General features: G+C 32.5%; 1 protein-coding gene and 1 long non-coding RNA gene across 2 annotated transcripts in view; one reads left to right on the forward strand and one right to left on the reverse strand.

Moving 5' to 3' along the window:
• LOC128201643 (uncharacterized) overlaps window positions 1-10,205 on the reverse strand; it is a 35,257-nt gene extending 25,052 nt beyond the window's left edge. Inside the window, exon 1 of the long non-coding RNA XR_008253346.1 lies at window positions 9,960-10,205. This is a non-coding gene — a long non-coding RNA (uncharacterized LOC128201643). The remainder of the gene's footprint in view (window positions 1-9,959) is intronic.
• LOC113509845 (uncharacterized) overlaps window positions 1-23,649 on the forward strand; it is a 230,012-nt gene that overhangs the window by 189,190 nt on the left and 17,173 nt on the right. Inside the window, exon 9 of the mRNA XM_052899220.1 lies at window positions 17,371-17,857. Coding sequence (XP_052755180.1) covers window positions 17,371-17,857 — 487 coding nt within the window. The remainder of the gene's footprint in view (window positions 1-17,370; window positions 17,858-23,649) is intronic.

A 23,649-nucleotide genomic window follows, 5' to 3' on the forward strand; every position in this document is an offset into this window, starting at 1 on the left:
ACATAAGGAAAGAACTAAAATCTGAATCTACATAGAGAAATATTTAGGCTATTGAAATAGAGAATAATACGGTACGGTCTGTAGTTAATCGAATTTTGTCGCAGCCGATTTGAAACAGTGCAAGTGAAGAATTCACTGCTGTTAACAATAGAGCTATTGTAGTGTTTGATTAGTGGAATAAGACGCAAGGGGCGTCCTCGTGGCGACCGATCACGACTTTCTGATCTCACGCCTGTCTCTATTCCCAGCGCTTCGTTACAAATTGTTTGGACAGAGTGTTTGCAAAAAGTAAACGTAAAAACTTATTTCACTTAAGTCTAACAAAGCTTAGAATAGACAGTGGGAATCAGTTCTCTATTATTTTCGAAAATATTTGATATATACTATGTAAATGAATTTAAGGTCAACATATTCAGATCCAATACTCGAGAAATGTTTAACAAAATGTGTTTCGCTTTTATCTTTCATGTCAATCATAATAAAAAAAAGATACGCCAAAGAAAATGTCACTCGAGCATTATTCAGCCGTTATGTTACAAAAAGAACATTGCAATATGTATGAGGTGGCAATGCACACGCTTCACTTGAATAATGCGACATAAAAAGTACGTAATGTGTGTAACAATAGGTCGTTGGAAGGCAGGAAGTTCGGCTGCCGACATAAGCAGCTGTCTTCGCTTCGTTTGGCTAACACCTTCGACGCACAGAAATAAATAATAACATTCATTTTACGAGTGGTTTGTTTTTTAATTAATAATAGTACAAGGTAAAGATACTAATTAACTTGTACAAGTTTGATTCGCCTCGGTAACATTTGTCTATGAAGCATCATTGCATTCGTTGAATTTTGGTCTAAAAAATTCTGTGCTAGTGCAGTCTCTAGTCGCTAACTGTATCTTTAGTCCTACACGCCTCAGCTAACTCAGCTTGCTAACAATTTGTAACAGATCGAAATCCGCAGGTATAGCTTATTTTACAATTTATTTTTTACGTTTCAATTAGTGATGATAGTTTTAAGAATAAATTTGTATGTTTGCTCATGTCCTTTACTGTTCTTTTTTTTTTTTGCTCTACTCGTAACTACATATTGAGTGAGTGTTAGGTTAATTGCTATTTTCAGTAATTAAAAAAATTTTTAGCTACGACTAAATTTGAACGTATATGAATGCGTCATCCCAGGCTTGTGGTTACAGAGCAGATGGACGGGCGCGGTATTTCATTTCACATTATTACAACTCGTGGCGGCGGCGGTAGACTTTCATTCGTAATGAGAACGCCGTCCCGGGGTAGGCCTAAACCGCAACGTACCGCAAAATCAAAAGCGTAGAAAGGAAACACTCAATACACAACATTCAACAATTTGTGTTACACTCCACCGCAATCTAATTTAAAATATCATACACATTCTTATTCCGAATTAATATACATTAAAATTTAAGACAAAAAATTCATAATATACTCGTATTGTTCTCCGTATCGCGATAAATATTCTTGTTACTAAATGTTGTGAAATGTCTTTATTAACGATGAGTCGCTCGTTCCGAGAGAAAAGGCTTTTGATTGCGATTACACGGTACAATAGTCGCGCGTGAGAGTTACCCGCGTTGTATTGTACCATTAATTTTATTATGTATTACACTACACCGGCGCAATGCTCTATTTACTCGGTCGATAACAATAGAAACGAATAATGATCATTCTGCATTAATTGCTCGTTGCGTGCTGAAGCGAAGACTATTTGCGATACTTAGCGTGTCACGCACGATCGTTACATGCGGTCGATGGAGCGAAGCGGAAGCGATTGGGGTAAATGAGTCCTATATAAATTGTAGCTATCCGAGCTGGGTAATGTTGTATATCATAAGCTTGTATTAATATTCACGATGCAATGCACCCGGGGCGGGCAGGCACAAAATGGCTGCCTGAGGCGATCAGCGCGGGCGAGTCGTGACCGCCAGGAATCCACACGCTCGCTCCAAACCGAACACTCATCAATTATGCATGAATGCGGACGAACGACGATGTTTACTCTCTATGAGACAACAATTTATTGCGTCGTGTGATTTTTGACATTCGATCGCGGACCAGTTGCGGTTCCACGTTTCATCCGGTGTCTGACGAAACTCATTTTATTGTAGCCTATTTGCTAATAATAATAATAAAAGGAACACTAGATTATGATCGGTTTAAGACATTCATGTGATTATCTTTTCTTAGGGTTACATAAATTTAAAAGCTCATATGTATCAGTGACTCATAAATAATACAGACCGAAGACGAAATGATCTCACTAGATATTTCCTGATAAACCTTTTAAATATAGTGAAGGCGCATCACTAACTCGGGGAAATATTACCCTGTCAAATATGTAAGATCATAGCGAAATTAATTTGTAAATGTGATACAGCGAAGCATTTCAATACAATAAACTAGTGGATTCTAAAGTAATAGTTAATTTGTAAATTTATGATGCCATTGATACACTTTTACTATATATTTATAGTTGTACAATGTTTTATATATATATCTTCGAAATATCCTGATGAGATCAGTAGTGGGTTCTAAATATAAAATTAATGTGTTTTATATTTAGCATATATTTGACGTGATTTACATATGTAAATTTAATATGTATCCCAATTTGACTCCGTCAAAAGTTGAGCTGGAGATTTTGTTTCTATCCTGTAGACTCTGAAATATATACATAATCGTGTACATATTTCAAAGTACCAATATTTGGACATTGGATTCGTTAATAAAATAATTTAGATATGATCCTATGTATTTTATAGTGTAATATCTCTTAATCTTAACCGCCTACTACCTGCATAAATGACATTGGACTATTTTTTTTATTTTTCGCGTCTACCACGTTGCCGTTCATAAATAACACAATGATTCATAGTTATTGCATCAGAGGCGGAGTGCTAGCGACGAATTAATTTAATCGTAATATCTAGCGAGTTTACGACTCGCCCGCCGCAGCTGTGTAAGCTATCGATAACGCGGAATGAATAACTCATTGTTCTCCACTCGTGTACTGTACTAGTATGTAGGAATACGTCAAGTAATAGGTATAACATAAAAGTTTGTATTATATTACATATATGAAGTGAAATCTATATCAATAACACCCTTTTAAGGCAACGTTTTCTACCAGTAACATTGATAATATATCGAACAGCGACAAAAATAAGTTTCCTGTACTAAAACGACACGTTCAACTGTTAAGTTCCTATAGACATTAAAAATAATGTTTATCGTTTTTCAACACAGGTTTTTAAGCCCCTACGCAAAAAGAGGGGTGTTATAAGTTTGACGTGTCTGTGTGTCTGTTTGTGATATCGTAGCTCCTAAACGATGGCCCGTTTAAGATGCGGTTTGCTTTTGTTAGAAAGCCGACATGATCGAGATGTTTCTTAGCTGAAATTTATGAAGAAATGTTCAGGTGTTTGAACGTCATCAGCACTTTTTACACGTTTTTGTTGGAGCTTTTTTAAATTTTTAATAAATTTGTAGTTATAAAAAAATTTTATTTTCGAAAAATATTCAGTTTCACGGATAGAGTATTTCCTTTTTTTATGCAACTTCGAATGGCAAGCAAGTTGAGTGCCCATCTGATGGAAATTGATAACCGTCGCCTATAAACATGAACAATACCATGGACATACAAGAGTATACTGTATCGCCCATGATGCCCTTCATACGTGGCCATTCCTGAGGACTATGTTATGCCTCTGTATCCTGTAATTTAAAAGCATGACAATGATTTCGACTTCATACGTATTCTAATCGTTATTATTTAAAATTTTATTAATTTATACCTTTTTGCCTTTAGGGTAGATCGTATCAATAAATTCTCACCTGCCCCTATATCCTGAGCCCTGTCTGTTCTTAACTCCAATGAATTTATCATATTTAAAATTATACTTCAAAGTACCAAATTAAACAAATAATAATAATACCATATTTTAACTTTAAGTACAGTAATTAATTTTGTGACGTTAAATTCATAATTATTGAGTAATAGTTGAAAGCATTTTGGCCCAGTGTAACACACTACCACGATGTATAGACCGCAAAGTCATTGTGTCCGAATCAGCGTGATACCAAAAACTTTATTCTTTATTGTACATAAACATAATGATAGGAATAATTCATTTTAAATGTAATGTACAAAGACGAGCTTATTTTTTAATAATAGATTTCTTCCAGCAAACCTTTTCATGTGAATTAAATTGATATTTAAAAATAAAAATAGGCAGTCATACGATTTGTGTACATTGCATAAACATATTTGTAAGATAAGTATATACAAAGAATAATACAAAGTACATATTAATTAAACGAGATACATAAACCCTGTAAACATATATTTTACTCTGTTTTATCAATTAAAATTTGACTATCTGTACGATGAGGCAAAACACCGTTAACAAATCAATTTTAACGACGGCGCTAGATTTACTCTACGTCATATTGGATTCGAATAAGGTTAGTGATATAAAGGTAATTTGTTCATCATAACGGCAACTGTTGACTAAAGTCTCTGATGACCCCACCGAGGATTTCAGTAGTGGTATTATATATATATTAAGTAAGATAAGCTTTTATCCACGACTTTGTCCGCGTGTCCGGGTTCTTTTTACTGCTTGAGATAATAATAATTGCAATAAAAATGCAGGTACACAATTTACTAAACAGTGATTACTACACTAGGCTCGCAGGCCTGTATCGTAGTATTTAATGAGTGGCTAATTAAGTTAGTTAAAATTTATTGCCATTTACAGTCTCGTTTTTATACAATTTTATCATTAAGGTAGGTACTAAAAAGTATATCCTTCTCCATTCTATACAGTATATGTATACCAAATTTTATAGCGAATGATTAAGCCGTTAAGGCGATAAAAGTTAAGAAACAAACAAACAAATCCACCTTTTTATTTATAATATTAGTAAGGATAGCTAAGTATAGATGATAGCTAAGTATAGATAACATGTAACAGCATAGCTTAAAGTAGACGTTTAGTGTAGTTGAAAAGTTAGGTGTACACTGGTAGAGTCTACAAGCCTTACCCATTTCCAGTGTTCTAGTAGTTAGGTCAGAGAACTAAATTGTTGCTAAACTTACGCATAGATCTGTAAATCGTTAAATATACGCCTTATATTCACGCCGAGTCTATTTAGTGGTGGGTAGAGACAAGTAAATGCCAAAAATAACATAATATCTACTTGTTTATAAATCAATCCTCAAATAAATAAAATTGTAAAATATCCTTGAATTGAATTGCGTAATAACTGAAGTTAGGCAGTCTTTACAAGGTCGGCCTGGCCTATCTACACAATATTTTATGGGGGAACTTCAGGCAAACCCTCCGCGTACATATATCTATATGTAAATTCTCCCACGCAACTTGACTTCGTTCGGAAATGAACAAACATAAAGGCAAATAAGATTTCAACGTCGGAAATACTCAACAATGCCTTTCTTTGACACGATAACGTCTGATAACGTTATCTATGTCACACACAAAGACGGTTTATACTTAAGAATGTTTGTTTATTAATTATTCTCAAACGAATATCCGTTGTGGACTGTAGTATGAGTTATGACGTATTTATTAACTTTAGATTAAGTGTTATCAAAGAGGTCAGACATTAATGTTTATTGTTGATAAATTAACTTTTAACACACACTTTTTATATGGAAAATTCTTTATAGAATAGGAAGCAATTAAAATTTGAAAATAACGATAGGTAAGAAAATATATCTGTTATCTACTATTTTTATAAATTAAGCAATTAAGTATTTATACTATGCACGTATATTGATATAATTTATTAGTGTAAATAGCGATTGTTTGATCTCAGAGAATACATAGATACCTACTAGCCTTTGATCAACAGTGAATACAATGTAATTTACATAGTATTTTCGGAGATACTTTGATTATAATTAATGTTCTTTGTTACGACCCACACAAATCTTTTGTTTTCATTGGGTCGCCTAAGATAATACCTGACTTACTTTTCAAGAAAACCTTTTATAAAAATAATCACTTAAATTGTAACAAAATTAATAGTACCGTCACAAATAAAGCATCACCATCGCAAAAAGAAGCATTAAAATTTTCTCTTACAAATAAATAAATGAATGTGGAGGAAGCGAAAGAGGTTTGTTTGAATCGAAGCATTTGGCGTTCCATTGTTTCTGCCTACCCTAATGGGAGACAGGCGTGACAGATATGTATGTATGTATGTAAATAAATAAAATTATCGCATTACGAACTTTTCCTTTTTGAAACCAGTTAAAAATATACTCAAAGGAATCTTAGAAATGCCTTTTTTACACAAAAATATACAAATTTACCCGTTTACATATTATTTATTTTATAAAAGATTAAACACCGTTCGGATAGAGTGATAAGAGCGCGTTATCAGTAACTGCAACCAGGTTATCGACTGCCGGTGTTTGTGCTTCTTATCAATAAATACCTCACCTAGTGCTATCTAACTTATCTAATGTACTCCTATAACAAGAATCATTGTTTGAAAAGCGAGTATCACATATTTGGTTGTATTATTAACATTTAAAAATTCCACGGAACAAGTACCAATCTAGTAAACTGGATTGAGTCAAAATACGGACATAATTTTGATACTTTTGCATTATCTGTTAATAATAATTTGGAACAAAATAAAAGGTCATTATACAAATGTATGCAAGACAATTAAGCGATTTCTGGATGAAATGTGTTTGCAATTGGGTTAAATTTCCTTTGACTAAGTACGTCGTTTATTCGGAACCGATTTTGACGTTTCTTTTGCCGTTTTCTGACAATTGAAGCTGCAGTTTTTCTTTGCGAGGGAAAACACTAATTCTTGAAAATTAAAATCCGCATGTACATGGATACAATTCCGTGTTCTAAATTTATATATTTTTTGTATAGTATGTCTTCGAATTATCTTATCATTTTAGAGTGACGTCGAAAATGCTGTGCTAGTGAAATATAATTAACGTTTTATTTGCAATAATATTTTTATTAAACTTTTATTGAAAATTTGAATTTGGTTGGCAAAAATATATTTGAAAAATTCCAACACAAAATATGAAGTAGATGGAAAAATTTTAATATTTATATTTTATATGCAATTATAATGCTGTGAATAACGTTTTAGTTCACTAGCAGAGCACTTGTTAAATAATCGATAGGAAACGTTGAAAAATGTAAAAAATTGACAATTGATTGCGACGTTGCCACACTTCGGCAGCAAAAGTTATGAACGCTTTTAAAGGTGAAGTCGATTTTTTTTAATAGAGTAAAAATGTAATTGTTTTATACAAAGAAGACTAGTTGGCGCTTGACTACAGATAGTAACTTTTTTCACTGTATTGTGCAAATTACATAGCGTTAGTTATTCGCGTGTAACGGCTAACTCGATTAGCGCAAGGCCAAAACAAGGTATGTGACCTCTTTGCTTGTTTTTATTGAAATTGCAAACGGGTTTTGCCTGCCTATTTACTTAGGTATCCGCTTGCCCGCATGACGGAGCAAGGTAACAAAAACACGATAGGTACTCATTGTGAATGCCTGAACTACTTAACAAAAAAAAAAACTAATTAACTTTTTATTTGACTACATTCGTTCGCCATCCAGACAATTGAAGTATCACTTTTTGTACTATGTATTTTACGTTTTTCATTTTAGCTTTATATTATTATTACAGTAGTGAAAAAGATAGATACTTATTATAATATCTATGTTATTGTATATCCTGGGATTGCATTAGTGTGTAATAACGTGCGTAATTGGCGTGTGGCATAGAATGGGTCACCCCTTCCTTTTCTGTGGGTATCGCAAAAGGAGACTAAGTTATGGATAGTAACGTCCCTCTTAAAATATCACCAAAGCCTATCTGCGGTTGCCAACCCGCGTGCCAATTGTGGCAACTACTGGCAAAACCCCCTTATGGGGGAGGCCGATGTTCAGCAGGGTACAGTTAACAGCTGATATGGTATATGTATATAATAGTGACATCTTTTACATTATCATATTATGGATTTATAAATTCCCTATTTGAATAAAATTTACTAAATAGGAAACTAATAACCATTTAAAATGCTAAAGTAGATAAAAGTTACGTAAAAAGGTAGGTAAATTATTTTCTAATAAAACGTGTGGAATATGCCTTAATTAATGGAGGCCAATTCCTAAACACAGATAAGTTTACGACTCGTACCGTCGAACGAACATCAATATGTATGTATGGGCGCTTTGTGTTATTTATAAAACCACAGAGTATATAAAACTGAACAGAACGAATCGCTTGTCACGAATAGTTGGCCAGTTGCCAAATTGTTAGCGCGTTGTAAAATTCGCTCGGTATGTTGGTCAACGATCGACAATTATTTGTTATTCTATTCACACGTGAAATTGTGATGGAAAATAGGTATTATCTTGATAATAAATGTTCTTAGATTATCATTTGTGTATTTGAACTTGGCACCATTCTTTATATTGATCAAAAAAGTACTTACGTGTAAATTTGTATTATTTACCAATTTTTACACTGCTTTCAATTTTATTTTCTTAGTAATTCACGTGTCTTATTGTAAATATAACATAAGTAGCTCGTGATAATTACCATAGACTTAATTAGTCTAGCTGAAATTCGTAATTTTCGTTTTAATGAAAATGGAGTTAAATCATCTAGGACTAAATACATATTAGTAGACATATTACCTAATTTTAAATGTTTAAATAGGTTATTACATATTAAGTAAATATTATAACATAATGGCAGTGTGTTGTATCTGTGTTATATATAAAAGTTATTACTGTAATGAATAAATAAATAAACAATCAAAATATAGTTTATACGTAATTGTTATTTCTATAAAGTATTGTTTATTTGTTAATTAAAATAGAGATAATTGCTAACCTACATAATATGGTAAGTAGATATTAGTATCTCAGTTTTTAATTAACAATACGAGCAAAATTAGATAACAAAATAATTTTGTTGGCTGAATGTTTATGTAGGTATCTTACTTTACCTAGTTTCCAAATTCTTCTGATCCAAATTACGTTTTCTTTTATAATTTAATTTACCACAGATAAAAACAAAATTAAACACAAAATGAAGAAATATGGACAACAATGTTTTTATTTTAATGACTTACTGCCTACTGGTTTTATTTTAATAAAATTCTTGCGAGACAATAATACTTCTATTTTTATAATACAGTAGGTATGATCTATTGTATTTTGCTATTAAATAAACACTTCAATATTATTATTTATTCTTACTGGGAAAATACGATAATATCTATCTTATTATTTACATAACTACCTACTTACTACAAAGTACGGAATTCGATCTTTGTAATAAGTATTTAGTTTGAACGTACACTAAGAAATAAATATACACTGATTATAGGTAACCTATCAATGATATCATACAATTATATTTTAGGGCTTAAATTTCATTATTAGATAGATTCATCTATGTCTACATATTATATTATAAAAGTTAATTATAAGAACATATAATTAGACAGCAATTGATTTCCTAATTGCAATGTAGAAATATTATTAAAATATGAAATTCAGATCCCAATAAGTACATATCTATGGAGTGATTGAAAAGTTTTGAAGCTATACCAATAATTGAAAACATTAATGTACGTGTGGGTATGTTACGCTATAAAAAGTAAGCAGGTGTCGGTATTGCCTGTTTGTGTACTAGTAGGTTCCTAGTTCTTTTTTTAACTGAGACTTAATAAATTATAACCAAAACAAAGAAAAACAAGTAAATACAACATAATCTTAATATAATATTAAATCTATGACTATCACCTAGATAAGGTGCTACTCTACTGTACTGTAGATTACTTAAACAAATTAATGCATTATTCAGTAAACTGAATACTATTTTTGCTTTGTTATTTTGTTTACCAGCATTGTAATAGCGTGCCACGCTGGTTGCGCATCGTGATTATCGACATCTGCCCTTCCTGTTGTAATTTAATAACCTATCGGTCTCATTCGTTATGCTGTCTGATGCGTGTATACTCTGTGGCACTAGACGGGTGCTGCATCGCCATCAGGTGCGCTGCGCGTTCTTTGTATGCGCGGGGAGAACCTCCCTGAACTCCTCTCGCCCTCACTTCACACCCGCGCTGCCGTTCACTTGTTGCTACGTTGCTGCTACGTCGACGTCGCGAGACTGGCGTTACCGCCTCCCCCTGCCCCCTTTCCTGCGGCCGTCACTTCCCCCCGCATTTCAGTTCTTTGTGCGCTATTGAACCTTTCGTACGCTTGTGCAGTATTCGCAACGAAACGTTTTGACATGGTCGTTAGTCATTGTAGATATTAATAAATAGGTATAGTGCAGACACAGCCAACTGGAATTGTGTGAGTGTTTCAGGCGAATGCTTGGTTCATTTTGTTTCCTGACGGCGCACATAGGACGACATTTAAAGGATATCAATATCCTTTGGAACATTTCAAACCGGATTTCCAGATTTTTTGTGATCTGTGATAGTGAATTGACCTGGTGACTAAAATAAACAGTGTTTACGCACATAATTTGTGAGAAGTGATTCATTAATTACGTGAAGCTGTTCCATACATCAAATATTTTTTGTCTTTTTATTGTAATCGCACAAAGAGTGAGTATTTATTTATTCACTATACTTCTCTAATAGTTGCGTGTACATTAATTACTTAGGTGCGTGCGTATTTAATATGAAAAAAATAGAATAATATTTCGTGAAAGATTTTATGTAACTATTATGTAGGTTACATAGGCACTTATCTGTCATATAATAATAAATAAATTATTATTATGACGTACTGGGAAATATTTTAAATAATTCCAACAAAAATACATGCTTATCTATGCATTTGCGCCTATGTATTTAGGCATTACTAATCTCTTAGGATATTAATTTTTAATAGGTGCCTATGACGGGCGTTTAAGTTTACGGTATTCAATTTTGTTTGTTATTGAAATTCTTAATTACTAAACTAACTTGTGTCATCGTGCCTTAATTTAATGGAAACTGTACATTTCGTCAGTAGAACTTTAACTAAAACAGTAAATTTGTAGTATAATCAAACTAGTAGGTATCTACATCTGAGCTTCTCGACAAACATCTGATACGGATGGATTTAGTGCAATGGTTTCTGCTATTTTTTCTGAAATACTGCCACAGAATATGTACCTAATAATAGTATTTCCTACCTATGTCTATTTTAAAAGACAATAAATAAATATCTCTTTTTTGTACAAATTGTATAACTTGGTAAGTAGTTAATAACTCTTAATTTAAAATAATAATATTAATTCAAAACAGTCAGTTACAGAATTACTTCACTATGGCCCTATATGGGTTATTATACCCACTGTTACTGTAAAAGTATTAATATATAAATATAATTAATATTCGCCTCTAGATTTGCTACTGTTAATACCTACCTAGGAGGCATTAGCGCTAACTGTGAACAACACGCTCTCGTTGGAAATTTATTATAATTATAATATTTAGAAACAAAGATAATTTGTACATTACCCAAGTACTTGTACATATCAATCCTAAAATAGGCGGTCTCGGTGAGGCCTTTTTGATTTCCATGTCACGAAGTAAATGCTTTTGGTGTTGTAAACGTTCATGAGGTCGATGTTTGTTTAAAAACACATGGATGGATATTAAAAATTTCAAAATATGGTAAATTAGGTACTTATTTATTCATTTGTACATGTGTGTTATCTGTCTAATAATTCTCCGTATATTACACAGATATTTGAAATATTGTTTACACTTTCATATTTATGTCCAGGACGCATGTTTGTAATCACTCATCTTTCAATTTATCGCTGTTACGTCCTAAAACTGAAATACCTACTCTTAATTATAATATTTGTACATAACTTTCAAGAATTACCAATGAATTAGTGTTAAAATAAACTGCCTAATCTACTACACAATGGGTACGTTCTAATAATACCTAATGGTTGTTGTGCGAGAAATTTTAACGCATGCAACAATTTAGTAGGTAACTACTAAATTATTTATTAAATAGGTATGAATTACATGAAATTGTAGTTGCATCATCTCCTTTACAAATTAGATAAATGTTATAAAAGTTATTAGATATGTAACTAGAAACTTATCTAGTTATTAAGTTAATACGTGTTTCTTATAAGAGGTACTTCTAAAAAGATTTGATATTCCTATTTCTAATAAGCGGGTATTTAGTTCCTTTCTGTAAGAAAACTAATAATGTAGAACATGTTTTATTTTTATTTTTAAACTACGTAGTTCTCTAATGAGCAGGTATCTAGGGCCGTAGAATGATTATAAAAACATAAACTAAAGCGCATCTGCTATCTACTACAGTTAACTATGGCATGACCTTTGTTATCGGCGTAGGTATTATCGTAGGAATGCATTTCAAGCGCGTTCATTGCTGCATTGTTACGACGTAAGCTGATTTGTTATCGTAATCGCACGGTTATCGCTCCATTGTTTATTGTGTTTCAAAAGACCCATGTCGTGTTACATCTAATTGAAGCAGATTACTTAGTAGTTTCTATACCCATTACATTATTTATTCAATGAGTAATTAATGAATTTTTTTTGTGGTCTATTTTTGTATACATTATGTAAACAAATTTACTTGAGTAACAAATGTCATAGATATTTAATAAAGGTCTAATTAGTATTTAATCATCAACTGTGATTGTTATTAATAGAACTCGGTAACGGACTTAATATGTAATTAATAAAAATATTTTCTGATCGAGTTTGCCGTATTTTCTTATTATTTGCATCGGTGCAATCAAATGTAAGTTTGATTCAAATATAATATTTTAATAGAACTTAATTTTACATTGGATTATACGATGGGAATGTAAACGTGGGTTACAGGTCGCTTGTCGGGCTGGAATCAAGAATTCCAGTCACGAGCGTTCGGGAGATGTCGTGAGATGGCAGGGAGATTGCCGCTCGCTCGCCTCCGTGTTCCTTCAATAACACATTGCGCAATTTACTGCACGCGGTCTCAGTCGTGATACGAACTACAACTACACCATATCCTCAAGGTGGTTGAATTTTGTAATCACGATCACCTTACCAATCGAGTAAGATGACCCCTGATGTTTATTTGCGTTCAATCGCGTGTAATTTATATAAGATTTCGATTTTTAAATTTTAATTCGTTGCAGAATAATGTTACCACATCTATTGCAGTAATGTGTACTGGTTTATCTATAATTTTTAAGTGATTCACCAGTGGGTGTGATTTAATTCAAACCAAGATTAATATAAACATTGATGATTGTTTAATTGAAATCATTCAATCAGACAGACCTGATTCTTTATTGACCACGACGTGGTGCAATCCACGTCAAAACGTCGGCAATAATACTATTTATCTGTAGAAACTTTTTCATTGTCCTGATTGTGTATTTAAAAATATGTGTAAACAACGCGGAAGTTTAAAATTAACTAGAATGACAGGTGTTTTAAAAATACTGATGGGATAAGACTTTTATTCAAAATAACTTTATTTAATTAATTGAAGCAATATAATAAAATGGATGAAGAGACAAGTTAATCAAACCATCATCGTAGAAAATGTTCAATTAAAAGCGAATATAGTGCGGTGTTAAATAAATTTCTGCACACAATTTAGAAAGCGAGACTGCGGTTTGCGGCATACCTCTATATGTACAGTTTTCATTAAATTACAGTAATCTTGCACTCGGACATACGTTATGCAATGTATGATTGAGATAATTACTTTATTGCAGTATAGAGAAAGCTTTGTCACTGCTAAATGTCCTATTAACGGTTATTGTCCTAGTGGAAGCGTTTCATTACACGGTTGGCGACTCGACACGCTCTACTGCCTTTAACGAGATAGCTTCTCGACAAACATACCTACTTGGATAACATACTAACCGGTTAATAATGCCAGTCCCGTTTTACTATCTTATCGCTTTATAATTGTGCATTATTTGTTCATTAATTTTAATTATTCGAACAATCGCACCACTCACTAAATCAATTATAAAACAGATCCTCTTATCGGCAAATACATACGCGGTTGAATAGGCACATTATAATCCAAGTAAAAGCTGTATTCTCTACATTGGCACGTACATTCGATATTCGTGAGCTCGTTGAATATTCAAATGATTTGATTGATCGGTTTTAGTCACGCGCTCGCTCGCTCGACTTCCTCCACAGAGCAAGTTCTTTGAGCTCATAAAATCGGTTTAAATGATTTCAACCTTATGACCTCATCTATAGTACTTAATAGAGTAGAGAGATCTAATAGACTCACTTTGTTTGGATGAATAGTGATGTATCTTCTTAGCGATTAAGCGACACTTATTGTAGTTCCTGCATGTGGATTTATTCTTATAGGATCCACTCGTTAGTGGGTAGCTCGCTAATGATACGGTAAACGGCATTGCACTGGAAATGAATAATTCAAACCACGCGTTTATGGATGTTGTGTTGCGGTTATAATAATTCACACAATAGGTTATTTGCACAGTTGTGTTGGTTTAATAGGTACGGCAGTTTTCCATGAATTGGGTATTTACTGGGTCTCGCCTACTTTACGGTTACACGGTGAATTTATTTACATAGTTTCTGTTGAATCGATCGATAGATACGTACCTTTATGTTGCAGTGTTTAGTGCAATAGCTACTTACGGCGGCTCGAGCCCGCCCTTCATGAATTATTCAAGTCTTGTTCGTGGTCAGGATTTACGGCCGACGGCGCGCCGTAGGCTACGGCGCCCGCCTCTCTTGCCAACTACGTGTCAACTTTTTGCCCTTTCTTTCTATCTAATGAAAACCGCTCTCACCGGTTAGCTCCCAAGTTCCCGACGTTTGTCTTGTCAATCAGGCGTTGTCGTGCGTTGGCTGCAGCGTCGCCGCACTCTCCTGTGGAGTTATTTGTGGTCCCATTGTCCCCGCCCGCTGATCACTGTTGCATTGTCTCATACCTTTTGTTTACATTCGCTCAATAGTCGTTTGTTTGTAAAGAGACAAGTTTGTTTTCTCTTTGTGTCTTCGTATTCTTTGGACATTGTATTAACAGATGTTGAATTTCTTGTTATCGTATGTTATTGCATATTGTCAAATGTGTTGTCTGTTATATAGGTAGCATTACTGGCAAATTAAACTTATTTGAAAAATGAGCATTAATTAATTCAATGACTGTGTTTAGAATTAAAAGAATAATTAGGAATTGTTAATACATTACGTCAGTTTATTTAGATTGTCTATTTTAGGTCGCTACATAAATTAATTAAAATTAATGGTTATAATACTATTTTGCTCGCGCCAATGAAACTTACCGAGTGTTACAAGGTTTCGATAAATATCCGGCTTGTAAGAGACCGGTTTTATAATTTATTGCATTGTTATCGGTCGAATAATTGCAGCTAAATGGCAGTTCGTGTAGAAGCTTGATTGTTTCGTTTTATTAATTTTAATAGTAATTTTTTAAGATAATAATACTATTAGGAACGAACTGCGGTTTGCATAGTAAACATTAACTTACCAAGTGTCAGTTCATCATTTGTAACGTTTGTTGTACAATAAAAACATAGATGGCACGACAGGTTTGACGGGTCGAATGATGATTGTATAAATAATGTACAGCGATTATGTAAATGCGAATCCTTAGTAACAACACCCTCATTAAAATTCCATTGTTGTTTATTCGACACGCAAACAAGTTCTTAATTCCTATTGTGGGCAAGCAACGGGTCGAATTTTAGATTCAAATGGACGTATCGTGTTTCACTATAAATAATTTAATGACTATTGCGTTTTTTTTATACGACTTTTATATTTATCGTTACCGTTGTATACTGCTTAAATGTTAATGTATCTAAAGATAAATAAAGCCTACCCAAAAATAACCTATTCATGATTATTTGATATTTTCACTGTTAAAGGAAAATTGGATGATAACATTGCTTATCTATGAGCTATATCAAATGGACATTGTATTTCTTCAAGTACTTTGTTGTTGATATGTATTTAGTTACGCATACCTATTCGCGTAATGCATGTATATAATTCTTAGTAGTTTATATTATATTGTTTGTCTCTAAGACGGGATTGCGTCATGCACAATAAACTATGCATGAGGCGACATATCCGCGCTTTTGTCACATTGCCCTCGTTCTGGTTACGCGCCAACCCCGTGCCATGGAGAATTGGCGCTGAACTGGTTGGCCGATTTCCAGCCCGTCATTCACAAACCACCGACAAATCTGCTGACGTGCCCTCACCTATCAGAATGTTTAATTCTTTCAGTTTCCGTTCAAAATAGATTGATTTAAAGAAAGCGGATCTCAACCTTAATAATTACAAGTACTGGATGTAAATGTATTATATTTTATAAAAATTCCACGATATATTACATGCACATATATACGAGTATAATAATAATTATAATAATAGTCTTTATTGAATAACAAATTACACCTAGTTACATTTACTAACCACCGAGCTAGGCCGAGCCTGTATCTAAGTGGTTAGTTAAAAACTTCCTTTGACTTAAGTATTCATAAAAGACGTTACAATCTAAAACATAAACACACTCATTTGCAATGTTCAATTTGAATATATGCATTATTTTGGACTGTATTGTTGATAAATTACACTTAAGTAGCAAAGGGCCAGCATTAAATTGACACCGATTGTCTGCAAGAGTACAAAATACCTATTTATTGTCCACAAAAGTTGGAGTGTGAATGAGTTTATATTGGCGTCATTCCAAACATGTTGATCGGAGCCAAAATGACGTCAGTTTTTCACAATATTTATTCAATTGTTCTGACATTTGCGGTTAATGTTTTTTTTTTTTAGGCGAATGGCTTCACGAAACAAGCATTGAATATAAATAGTGAATTACATGACATACATTTGAATCATAAAGTTAATTAACTTTTAACCGCATTTTAATTAACTATGTATGTAAAAAAGACTAGCTGTTTCTTTGTACGGGTTCGCCCACACAAACTAGTTTTTTTATTTCTCGCGAGAATTTCTAAGAATCCTTTCTCACTTATGGTATATGAAACTTTCCGTGGGAAATTTTATATTGAAACCCTGTACTTTCGGTTGTATATTGATAGCCGGTCAAACAGTTTCTTCTTTTATTATTATTATTATATTCATATATTTAAGTACATAAAAGTTATTAAAGCTGTTCGAAGGTTTTTCATATTTTTGGAAATTGATATGATGTCTTTAGCTTAAATTCCGTACCTACCAATTTTTTATATCCACAAGTTATACTTATTAACTGTTGTTTTCTATTGTTACAGGTGTTGCTGTAAGTGTGAGTGCGAGTGATGTCGTCGATGTCAGTGACGAAAACGACAAGTGTGTGAAACAAGAGGAAGTGAAGCTTGAAGTGTGCACCAATAGTGAGGGTGAAGTGCGGAGTGAAGTGACTGGTGGTGCAGGCGCGGATGGTGTTGCCAGCGCCGTGGCCTCCGAGGAGGACGACTGTGTGATAGTGTGCGCGCGCGATGCGGACGAGAGGTCCGACTCGGGCGTGAGCGGGGTGCGGTCCGGCGGGTCGGCCAGTTCAGTCGAGGAGCGGGAGTGGCGCGGTATGGCGCACGGTTATGGCGGCGGCCCCCCTCCGCCCCTACTGCACCTGCCTCCGCCGCCGCCGACGCTCTACCCCACCCTGCTGTGGAAGCAGCAGCACACGCCGACGCCGATCCACGGGCCGCTGCACCATGCCATCCCTGATGACTACCTGGCGGCCACGTACGATAGAGAGAGACATGAAAGACTGCTACAGTGAGTTTATCATTTTGCATAACAATAATAATAACTTTAGAAAAGTTCGTTTACTAAAATGACCCTAACAAGAATCGATCCCGGATCTCATTTATTGTGTCTCATATAATGGTGGGTACGTTGCTTTTTGTAACGTACCCACCATTACGGCACGGACGGAAGTCGTCATACGAAATTATACTCCATGATGAGTTTTTGCATGGTGCTGGGAAGGTTACGGACATTGTAAAAAATGTGTAACTTACGAATTCGGCAAAATCTTTGATTGTGAGAATGTGTCACTTATATATTTATTCAATCTTTTTACAGTTCTTTCACAATTAAAATTGTCAAAATGTCCGTTGTCACTACAACGTCCAAAGTACAAGTAAAGCTGTCTCACACACACAAACAGTACACAATACAGTTATCGTACAAGATAAAAAATATGTTTAAAAGGCAAACTTAATCCAGAAACACTTCATAGCCAGGAACATTCTCTCTCATTTTCGGTAACTTCCAATGTTTTCTGTAAGGTAGTTTACAAACTTCCACTTCCGGAGAACTCCAATCTTCGTCAAAAAATTTGTAAGTCACTAAAAATATGACAAAGATGCGTGTCATCTGTGAACTTTATTTTGAGATTATTAATAAGAATTCTTTTTTATTTCATACTATAAATTTCAGTATGTTAATAGAATTTAAAAGTTTTTTTATACCTTTAACTTTTCATTTTTTATCGTTGCAATATTAAAAAAAGTGTTACTTGTTTGAGTTTAACTGGATTTTCATTTGTTTAGTTTCATTTAATTGTATAGTTTGTTTTCCTTCGAGTAGTTACCGGAGCAAGAGCAAGGGTAAAAAATCTACTTTCGAATAGATTTAGAAATATAATATAAAGTATTTTTTTTTATTCTTACTTATAAAAGAAAATAAATGTTCTGCCATTTAGTTTTCATACACGGGTTCTTTACTACTGATTACCTATTAAATACACATTCTATTAGATTAGGCAACAATAGTCGAGGGATGGGCAGCAGTGTCTCTCTTAGAACATCATCAAAGTCTAACTGCAAAAGCTAACCCGCCTGCCAAGCATGGCAACTATTGGTAAAATCCCATTTTATAAAGGAGACCTGTTTAACAGTGGACAATTAACAGCTGATGTAATATAATATAATTTGGCCTTGCACGTGTTTACTTGTACTCAGAAGGCTTATAGATATAACTTCATTGCGCAACTAATTGCGATTGTTGAGATTCGACGTCATTTTGGTTTTTCTTTATTGTTATATATGGTATTATTTACTTGGTCTAAAAATATTTATCAGTAGGTTCTTACTGTAGTACTGTATAATTTTATCAGATTAGCTCTATATCTGCGAGACAAACAACTTGTTATCTTATTTCACATTATTGTATTATTAATGGAATGCAGGAATTTACATTAACACTAAGTAAATAGAATAATTTATTACCGGACTAGACACATCAATCTTCTATTGATAATATTTCAATGTATATGTAAAATGAGTCATAAACACATGTAGGAGTTCGAATTGCTGTGAGTCATGTTATTTCATCGAATTACTTTGTTGTGAATATGTCAAGTTACAACTCTACTAATATGGGAATAGAAACGTATATAACTTTACAAACAGTAGGTTTTACCTGATAAAATTTATTAAATGCTTCACGGCCTTTTTATTTTACTGGAACTCCCACATAACAAATGATAATAAATAAAAGATACGTATTTGAATTTGTTCATGCACGAGTAAGCTTGGGAAAACAAATTATTATGATCGGATCGAACTGCCTTGACAATGGGATTGATTTTGAAGCCCCATGCTCTAAATCTGTTTATAAAACCACTTTTTAAGGGTTATCATAAATTCAAAGTAGTTTAAACTCAAACCTATTATAAATTCCGTAATTAATATAGTTTACGATTGTCTTTAGAATAAAGATTGACTCTCATGTGTCATTAAATTTAAATTTTATTTATTTACACATACACTGAACAAACTTTTCACTTAAATAATATCATTCATTAGATACAATCTCTTTTTAAGAAAATTTTATTCTGAATTAGTTCTATTTACCAGATGGGATTTTAGATTTGATTTAAGTGTGTGAATATGTATGTCAAAGTGATTAATTAATATTATTTTTATTGTCCTCGAACGCTGCTGATTATAGTATGGAGCTTCCGTTAATAATTTTGCTGATCTAATACTTCAACTTTTAAATTATTAAAAAATTCCAATGAAAATTGGTAACAGATTTAATCTGAACACAATAGTTATTGTAGCAAAATCATATTGTTTATAGTCACTTATATGGGTCGTGACCCTTGTGACCTGAATGACCTTGACCGTGGTAAGCTAATGTAAGGTAAAAAAATACAAAATCCCCGTCGACAGTTCGTGGTCACGAATACATTACATATTCCTTTACACTATTTTTATAACATAGCCCGATTATGATAATGGCGAAGTATAAATAAAGTATTAATTCATTCTTTATAGTCTGTTTAGATCACTTTATGCTTTAATAATTAATCAAGTTATTCTAATTGTACGGACTTTAATAGGTACCTACTACAAGGGATCAATTAATCGTCAAATTTGACAATGTATTTAGGGTACAGAAGGTCATCGTCTACTTATTATTCTTGTCAAATAATATATCGTCATCGAAGTAACCGGTTTAAACTAATTCAGTTATTAAGTGGTAATAATTTTACACAAAATACCTACTTACCATGTGTGGTCAATTACTTATTTTACTAATATTACATTGTTTGTTACCTCTTAGCGTTTTAACGACTTACCTAATTGTCATGTTTGGTATACACGTAGTACTTGGGAAGGACATAGACTATTTTTTATTTCGGCCAACAATATATATAATTATCCCGGACGCGAAGTTTACCAGTAGGTAAATTGTATTATTTTATGTGTAAATATAAATCTCTGTAATCAATTCACAGTTCTATTAGTGTTTTTTTTTTTTTTTTTTTTTTTTTTTAATTAAATTACTCACTTTTACCCGCGACTTTAATCGAGTAATCAGGATAGGAAGTAGCCTATATACTTGTCTATTCCATATAGTGTGTGTTTAACAAATTTCATAATGATTGGTTAAGTCGTTAAGGCGTTAAAAGGTAATAAACGTAAGGATAACAATTTTGTTGATGTATTTTGTTTATTTATTCATAAATCCATTTGCCGAGTTGACCAAGGGATAGTTTAATAATTGAAAGAGTACTGCTTAATTTTAAACATTTGCGTTGTTTACATATTTTCAAAATTTATGATCGGAACTTAACGTGATTAAAGCTAAATAGTAAGAATAGAAGAGAATAGTAATTTTACTAACATATGTATGAATATTAAATGATTTAAATTGTCGAACATAAATGTCCGATTCTATTGTAATATTAATGAAATAAAGTCAATAGAAATAAAATATGCAAATAAGTATACAAATATTTAAGTATATAATATAATTCAGAGTCGACTAGTTAATTTGTTATTTAATAAAGACGTTTTCTTTTCTTTCTAGTTGTAGTTTTCTTTTTGCTTGTCGCGGAAACGGTTATTTTTTTTCCGTTTCTTTATACTTTGTACTTTTTTTGCCTGTTTCTATATTCTTTAATATATCCAACATTTATATTCATAGCATCAATAATAAAAGTAGCTTGTTTTTGTAATTGATTAATTGAAATTTATTCCAAATATAGAAAAGTAACTACTTGAAAATTTATTACTTACGTATAAATTTTTACCTCCCATTGTACCCAATATATTTAGACGTGGATTTTTTTGTTAAATCTAAGAAATTTTGCTCATGCCAATGTCATAAAAATAACATCATAATAAATCTAAATAATGATTTAAGGATTTTGAACTCAGTTTAATAGTTTTTTTTTTTCATAAAAGCCTCAGAGGTCTAACAGTCCTATTTTCGTTATTGAACTTTTGTCTCTATCTTTTCTGGTAAATTCATGATTTAGAAGAATGTGATTATATTAACTAATAGCTTAAATTACCGTTACGTAAGTATTCTTCGAAAATCGTTTCACTTCAATAGTTTTTCTCGATCGTTGGCATGTCCTGTGCCTATTTTTTGTCGTATTAATTGTCATAACAATTCTTAATAAAAGGTCGTATATCTATTAAAATATCATGGTAAAATACGAATACTTAAAAAGATTCGAAGAGAATTTGATTAAAAATGTACATTTAGTGCTACAATTTCCAAATAGTTTTATATTGAGTGTAAGAGTAATTATAAAGGTCAAAATTATCGCCTAATTATAATTATTGAACATTGGATGTAACCTGAATTGAAATTCATGATAATAATTTCTTTCAATAATCATTTTCCTGTCTTTATTTCGGTTCTGTGAGGTCGTCGTAATATATTTTATTCATATTACACATAGTTTTAGCTTTTGTAATTATTAATTAACTTGCACACATGGATATTTCAAGCTCACTAAAGGTGCTTTTTTATAATTAAGACTATAATAAGTTCTCTGTATAAATGCGTAAGTTAATGTTTTTGTATCTAAACATTTAGTCGCAACATTATGACTGTCAATTTTTTATGTGTTTTTGACGTTTACTTTTCCTTCCGTTTTCGTATACAATACGAAAACAATTATTGATGATTGGACATCTATATATTTGACATATTGATTACAATTTATTTCATAAAGTGTATAATTTAAAGTAAGCAAGCTCCGTATTTCACTTATTTGTTTTGTATTCCAAGTCATATTTAAAGAGGTAATACGTGTTTTTACTTCTTGTCACACACAAATTTAATTTGAAAATGTTATATCATGATTCCTAAAGTTGAAGCCATCCTAATGTATGTCGTCACTAACCTCTGTTTGAAAAAAAAAAACCACACATGCCGTTAACTCTTATCTTGTAATATATTTACTTCCCTTATATTCAATTATCCCTTGTAGGTTGTGTAAGTTAGGCGAATGCGTCCTTGACCGATTTATTGTGTTACTTCTTCCCTTCTGATTTCTTTATATTACTTATAAGTAGTTGCCTGCTAAGTATTAATATTATCCGTACTTATATAGTACATGTACGAAGGGAAACTAGTAGTCGAGTTTTAATACAGCTAAGTAAATAAGTTGAGAGTTGGCTACGAAAACTCTTTAATTGCTAAACTTCTTTTTATAGTTCAAACTTTTAGTTTAAGATTGATTTATGTATACTGGTATTCTATTCTAGTTTAGTTTTTTTTTTAATCCAACAACAACAACAACATTTTATAATGTTATTTTTAGATGAAACATAATAAATCTATTGAATATAGACAATATTTTAGTATACCTATTGCTAATTAGTTGACTGGCACAGTCTCATATTTTAAATACTGTTTTTATTGTTCATCTATTAGCTAGTGTAACGACTAATCATATTGATTCTCAATTCGTCTGTATTTTTTGTCTTTTCGTCGCGCGAATAAATATGTTCAATCCTGAAGTAGAAAATGGTTTGTTACATGAAAAACATACAATTTCGTGTTCTATATGTATTATCTAATATCTACGAAACATTTCGTCGATATTCAGTGTGTTTTGCTACGATTGAAATTGTTTTTTTTTTTTTCTCAGCATAGTACAAATTCATAGTAAAAGTTAGACACGCAAAATTTAAATGTGCGCTCGTAGTTCTAAACAAAAATTAATGTTTATTGGCTTTTGAAGAATTAACTTTTAAAGGAGTGAAATAGGGGATGAAAATTTGTATAAGAATTCTGTGTGTGTGGAAGTGAGC

This window comes from Galleria mellonella, unplaced genomic scaffold (assembly GCF_026898425.1).
Source record: "Galleria mellonella isolate WM207_F2 unplaced genomic scaffold, CSIRO_AGI_GalMel_v1 utg57, whole genome shotgun sequence".
In the NCBI taxonomy this organism is placed as follows: Eukaryota; Metazoa; Arthropoda; class Insecta; order Lepidoptera; family Pyralidae; genus Galleria; species Galleria mellonella.